At 34.5% G+C, this 6,685-nt stretch overlaps 1 protein-coding gene across 1 annotated transcript; it reads right to left on the reverse strand.

The window, feature by feature from the left end:
• Positions 1 to 214: 214 nt before the first annotated feature.
• Positions 215 to 1,246, reverse strand: LOC131055189 (probable LRR receptor-like serine/threonine-protein kinase At3g47570). Its single transcript, XM_057989785.2, has 3 exons — positions 1,219 to 1,246; positions 681 to 1,115; positions 215 to 465 (listed from the first exon to the last, which is right to left on the reverse strand). The coding sequence occupies exons 1-3, from the start codon at positions 1,244 to 1,246 to the stop codon at positions 215 to 217; spliced, it is 714 nt and encodes a 237-aa protein (XP_057845768.2).
• Positions 1,247 to 6,685: the final 5,439 nt, after the last annotated feature.

Below are 6,685 nucleotides of genomic sequence, written 5' to 3' on the forward strand. Positions count from 1 at the left end.
GATCCCTCAGACCACATAAAAAACTAATCGAATTTTCACTCAAATTGACATTTGCATTCTCCCACTTAGGTACCTCTACCAGATCATATATACTGTCTAGCCTAGAACGAGTTGTACCCGCCAGCCAAGACTGTTTGATAAACTCCAGAAGACTCAACACCTGTGTAATGGGGGACTGTGCATCAGGCGAATCTTCCGAACACCACAAACCAATTCATAACAATTCAATTGCATTCGTGAATGCAAATATATTTGGGTTGCCATCAAACTTTACATCGACACCCAACCTTTGGTCGACTACATCAAACATTTGATCTTGAATTGCATTACTCACCCACTTGCGGAGGGTCAAATCCCCCTGAAACATGGGGTTAGTGGGCCTCTTTGCTGTTAGCATCTCCAATAACAAAATGCCATAGCTATAAACATCTCCTGCAGTAGAAACCCTGCCACTCATCCCATACTCTGAAATCGAATAAATGAAATTGTTAGAAATTTTCGAATCTGAATGCTAAAGGAGGGAAACCCCGTGATAAGGAAAGCATACCTGGTGCAATACACCGTAGAGTGCCTTTCAAATCTCTAAAATTGAAAGTGGCGAGGGAATTTTAGCTCCATTAATTTGGCTATTCCGAAATCTGACAAATAAGCCACGAGATCTTTGCTTAGAAGCACATTACTTGGTTTTATATCACAATGCACTATTTGCTCATCGCACTGATGATGAAGATATTCGATGGCATGAGCTACATCTAAAGCTATGTTTAGTCGTTCCTTCAGTCCCAAATCACAGGAAGGATGATACAAATGCCTTTTTAAGCTTCCATTACACATGAATTCAAATATTAAACCATTGAAGGTGTTGGTGGAACAGGTGGTTATAATTTTAACCACATTTCGATGTCGAACATTTCTCAGTGCCTTACATTCCGCTATGAAATTCTTAAAGGCGCTCTTTTTCGTTGAATCAAAATCCTTCACAGCAATTTCACTGCCATCATCCAAAATCCCTTTATATACGGATCCAAAATTTCCCGTTCCCAACAAGTTGTCGTCGCTGAATCCTGCTGTTGCTCGCTCAATTTCTTCATAGGAGATTTTTTTGATGTTTAAGCCTGACAAATATGAGTGTTTGCTCCAAACTCCACAGGTAGAAGGTCCTTACATCCAACCTTCTTGTCCATATAAATCCTAAAATATATATAAAAACAGTAATACCAAATGCCCCAGCTGCTACTCCTCCCATTACTGTTCTCAATGGTGGGGTTACCTTGAAACTATTTTGCCTTCCACATGCAGGCAAGAAAGATACATTTGACCCGAACAGGCCAAGATTCCCAAGAAGGGTTAAACTAGTGAGATTGGAAATATGATTGGGTATCTGTCCTGATAACATATTGTGCCCCAGATCCAAGTGCACCAGTGCTGAGAGTCCTACCAATGTTACCTCCTAATCTATTTCCTCTCAGGGACAGATACTTCAGCTGAGAAAGGCTTCCTATCAGTGGTGGGATAGAGCCTAAGGGCATTGGCAGAGAGATCAATGGTCCCAAGAAAGGATATATTGGCCAGACGAAAAGAAATAAAACCCTGTAAACCTATCGCTGAGAGATTGAGGGAAAGTACTCTGTCCTGTTGTCTATCACATATAACCCCGGCCCACTTTCAGAAAGGAATATACACTGTCCAATTCGACAATGGATGGTTGGGAGGGAAAATAAGGGAAGACTTGAAAGCCAGGAGAGATTACTGTTCCTGTCAATGATGTGAGCCATCAGTAGCGAAACAATCTGAACTTACTAGGCAGGAAAACGGGACTAATAGCAGGGGGGAAATGACATTTTTATCCCACTTCAAGAACTCCTGTACAGAAAGAAACGCTAATGTAATGTCAATGAATTGAAGGAGGATTGTAAGAAACCAGGTACTTGGGTATCATCCAATTGATGAAATTTCATTAGTGAACGATTTATAAAAAACACGGAGAGTGTTTGCTAAGTAAAATACAGTAGCTATTGGCCGAACGGCTACACGTTTTCAAAATTCTCCTTCCGAAAAAGAACAGCTAGGAAAAGATTTTATTTATTACAGATTTAACTAAAATTCCCAGCAAAATGTATCTGAATAAAAGCTCTTGCATAGAAACAAGTAGCTGTACTCACTCTGCTCTTGCAGAAAGTGAAGGGAAACTTCGAATGAAAAGGATCGCAAAAAGTCCCGCGCAAATGGTATGAATGTTGGAATTTTGTCCAGAGGAGAAAGAACAAATAATAAGTGCGAGGGTACGTGTGAAGATATTATTAATATAATAAAATATATTATTTTATTCTTTAAATATATTAATAAATATTTGAGAAAGTATTAATAATTGTTTAAATATAAAATGTGTATAATTATTTATCATATCATACAAAAGTATAAATAGTAATAGTTAAAATCTATGTGTTTAGGACATAATTTGATGTGGTTTATTGTAATAAAAAATATATACTAAAATCTTATACTATTAAAATAAAATATTTTGTATTTCTCTTAATATTTAATAATTTGACTTTTTGCAATCTTACAATTCTTTTGTCCAAACACATAAAATATGATTGTTATATTAAATGTATACTTGATAACGTAAAAAATACTAGTGTACAATTTCTCATCCTAATGTAAATACAAAGAAGATTCGTGTACAACTTCTCATCCTAACACAATATAGAAAGATGTCATTTACAACTTCTAATCTAGATACATACAAATATTAATTTATCACTTCCATGTAATGTGCAACTAGCATTTGACTTAGAGACATCTACCACCAAATATTAACATACTTGCAAGATAGAAAGAAAATGTGAAGCTCACCATTTAGTGCATAAATCATTTTTATTATACATTTTAAATATTAAATTTAGTTATTAACACTCAAATTTTAAAAAATTTCTTTTGAATTTTTATATTTATAACAATGACAAGTGAATTAGCCAAGTAAGCTATCATAAAAATTTGATAGTAATTTGACATTTTCACAGAACAACAAAATCTTAGGGAGAAGAGATGAAACCCTTATGTTTTTGGAATGGATTTGTAGATTTGATGTTTTTCTTGTTGATTATTCTGGAGACTAAGGCATCATTAGACCCTTTTTTTGTGTGTTTGTGTGTGTGCTTTGTTAGGAAGGAGAACAAACAGTCTTAGCAACAAATGTGACTAAAATTTGAAGCATGTCTTGCAAAGATAAATTTAGCAACATAACCAAACAAAGATTTGACAAAAATGGAGAATATTTTTATGTGGAAAGCAGAATGATAGACCAAACAGCTAAGGAAGATGTCTCCCTTGTTCAAAAAGGGAAAGAAGAAGAACGTTGGGAACTCAAAAATGAAGAACAAGGTAAAAATTTAGAGTTCTAGTTGCCTAATGAAGTTGTAGAAATCAAACGAAAAATGTTAATTTACTTATTTTGAGAGGATTCCCTACTAACTTGGAATTTTATAAATGAGCAAAATTGAACTGGGAAAATAGGGGATAGGAGATTGAAACAATAAGTGGGTTAAGTAAGGGATATACGTCTATTGTGCATGTTTAAGTCTACTAAGTATGCTCAAGCAGTTTTATAATATGGAATGTGGGTTATTTGTGGGCAAATTTTCTATCTTCAAGCTTGGACATTTGTCTTTCACCTTGAAGGACCCTTTGATTCACATCACCCCATGTGTCTAGAATTTTCATTTTTAAACCTAGCATTAAGACCTTACCTTAAATTATTGTCGCTTAACTTAGTAAAGTAATAGATGGTGTAAACAAAGTTCTTATAAATTTGTCAATCTCAAAGATCATCTAAGACTGTACATGTGGAAGTTGATTTAAACAAACAACTTCCAAAGAATATTAAAATGTATTTATTGATTTTGAAATAGAACAAAGGTGAATAGTTTATTTGAACAAGCCTAATGCTTGCTTTTTTTATCAACAAGAGGTTCATTTGATCTGTGGCTGTTCAATCAAGAAAATAGGTCTATCCTTGGTCATATTCCAACTTCTCTAATTAATTATATCACTAAGTAAACTTTCAATTTCTCACCTGTCCATAAAACCCCTTCTTCACCTCCTCGTATCAACACTATTCTTCCTTGACCTAATGAACATCCTCTCGCCGATTCACATTCTTAGGGTTCTTCTTATAAAGATGCAAATATGGCTAATGAGTGGATAATTATTAGGAAAAGGAATGAACCATCTCCCTCTTCCTCTTGATCTTGTTCTACAACTAGTTAAACATCTCATTGTGAATCTCAAGACTTATTGAGGTCTCCTAATAGGTTTTTTTCTCCTTTTCCTAATTCCAAACAAAGGTTAAGGTCTTCATTTGTTTCAAAAAAAAATATCGAGTGATGGACAAGATTTTTGTCTCTCTAATTGTTTTGTAGTCTTGCCATAAGAAGATAATAACAACTTTTTGTGGTTTTCCATGAATTGTAATATTTTATATTGAAATGTGAGAGGGATTTCCCGCCCTCAAAGAAATTTTAAAGTCAAAGACACCATTTTAAAATGGAGTTTGAAAATATTTTATTCTTACAAGTCCAATCAAATTAAGTAATGAACTTCTGGAAGTGACTCTTTTTAATCTTTGGAAAGAATTCATGTTCCTTTATACTTCTCATAATGATGACCTAGTAGCGGAGTTATGCTTGGATTGTCTCCTTCTAGATATTTAAACATGGCATTAATAAAGGAGAGGACCCATAACATAGTTGTATCTAGGCCCTTTCCGTTATCAATGAATAGCCTATTAATTTTTTATCCATATATGATCCCAATAATCCTTAAGATAGATCTATTATTTGGGATTGGATATTTATAAACCTTCCTAATGCTAATTAGGTGTTGGGACTTGGAGACTTCAACATGGCTGAGCATCATGAAGATTGTAGTTTGTTCAATTATTTCAAATTCAACCATGATAAATTTGAAAGATGGATTTATTGTAAGAATATTATTGGTGTGGTTGATCCCATTCCTAATAAATTCATCAATCATGTAAATAACTAGTTTACATGGTCTAATTATAGATCAATGAATGATAAGAAGTTGAGTATATTGGATCAATTTTAAGTATCTTGCTATCTTAATCTAGAAAAAAAAATAGCTCATATTTCGAAGTTGATTATTCAACTAGACCTTATCTATTTATTTTCCTATCATTTTCTCTATCCCTTTTATTCATAAGGTTTCCTCGTATGATCCACTTCCTTGCAAGCTTAATCCATCCCATTTAAAAAACATTGAATATGTCTGTAACATCATTCTGTTGACGTGTGTTTTGACACACTCAACAACAGTCAGGTAGTTAATGTGAACACTCACCACCTCTCCTGAAAAGCGATAAATTCTGAGGAACTAATCACTCCAAGGTCTCTATAGTCGGGTCTTGATGGTGATGGGCAGCTTAGTGGCTAATGCAATTGTACCTGTCAAGGGGCCTGCTGGTTAGAACTAAATCTCGCTGGTTATGAATAACTAGACTTCCTCTCTTTTTGTATTTTTATGGCTTAAGATTCTCTGGGAAGTAAAATGCGAAGCGTAAAGGGAAACAAGAAAATAACAATAAAGACCAATATAATGACAACTTAATGAACTATTCAATTAGTTCCCTGCAATCCAAGCAATTATCAAATATTATCCAAGTTAGCATTCAATAACGAACCTCCAGCAAACCTGCAAAATCATCAATTTCACAAGTCTATGGAAATAAAAATCATCAACAATATGGCCTATCGCAATAATTCTCATATACCACTGTCGTGCGCAATATGATTCATAAAGTGATAGACAAAAAGATTAAACCACGTTGCTAACTCCAAATAATAGACGTTACCAGATTACATAGAACAATTTGGTAGAATATAAACGTAGATCAGGCAATCTACAAGCTGCTTTTCATATTAATCTCCATGAATGTATAACAAAAATAACTCAAACTTCTTAACAATCTGAAAAATATTCTAAAATCTCTAATTGGACCTCAAATCATCAATTCGCGGACCCTTACAAATGAATCTAACTTCTCAATTTATAGAAGTTTTCCACCCTACTATCTAGGAAATAACTCTACCCTAAATTAAGAACTAAAATTAGGAGTCGTAGTTAACTTGCAAGTTTCTGCCTAGACACTCCACTTAACAACTACAAAACAGACACTACATGAGCACTACGAAGACCATGCTAGGTGAGCCACGTTTTCGTAATCATGGAGGATTTCTTTCAAAATTGGGACTTAAGTAGGAGCAGCAGTTTTCAAACACAAGAAAAAGCTTTGCTATCTTTAGCAATTGTGTGCTGAACTTTTCATTTCTTGGTAAAAGATTTATAATTTTCAATTATACATGCAACTGCTTGGACTGGAGGATTAGCTACATGTTTAATTCTAAATTTATATTTCTTCAAAACCTCATCCGCATGTGCTCCTTGTTCCTCTAACTCCTTCACCGTATCTGCCACCTCTTGACACTCTCCTTGTTCCTCTAACTCCTTCACCGTATCTGCCACCTCTTGACACTAAGTAATCAGTTGTGTGTATCTATCCATAAGGGTGACATCGAATTGGGCAACATACCCTAGGTACTGTGCCTCATATGCATCCCACTGATTCAAAACTTGTTGCTGGTCCATTATTTCAGTATCAGCTATT

This window comes from Cryptomeria japonica, chromosome 3 (assembly GCF_030272615.1).
Source record: "Cryptomeria japonica chromosome 3, Sugi_1.0, whole genome shotgun sequence".
Lineage (NCBI taxonomy): Eukaryota > Viridiplantae > Streptophyta > Pinopsida > Cupressales > Cupressaceae > Cryptomeria > Cryptomeria japonica.

What these genes read in the sequence shown, in the direction of transcription:
- LOC131055189 (XM_057989785.2), bottom strand. Translation starts at nt 1,246, where the DNA reads ATGGGAGGAGTAGCAGCTGGGGCATTTG. An exon ending in AGTAGCAGCTGGGGCATTTG is followed by an intron (nt 1,116 to 1,218) that starts GTATTACTGTTT and finishes CATATTTGTCAG; the next exon opens with GCTTAAACATCAAAAAAATC. An exon ending in GCATTGTGATATAAAACCAA is followed by an intron (nt 466 to 680) that starts GTAATGTGCTTC and finishes ATTCGATTTCAG; the next exon opens with AGTATGGGATGAGTGGCAGG.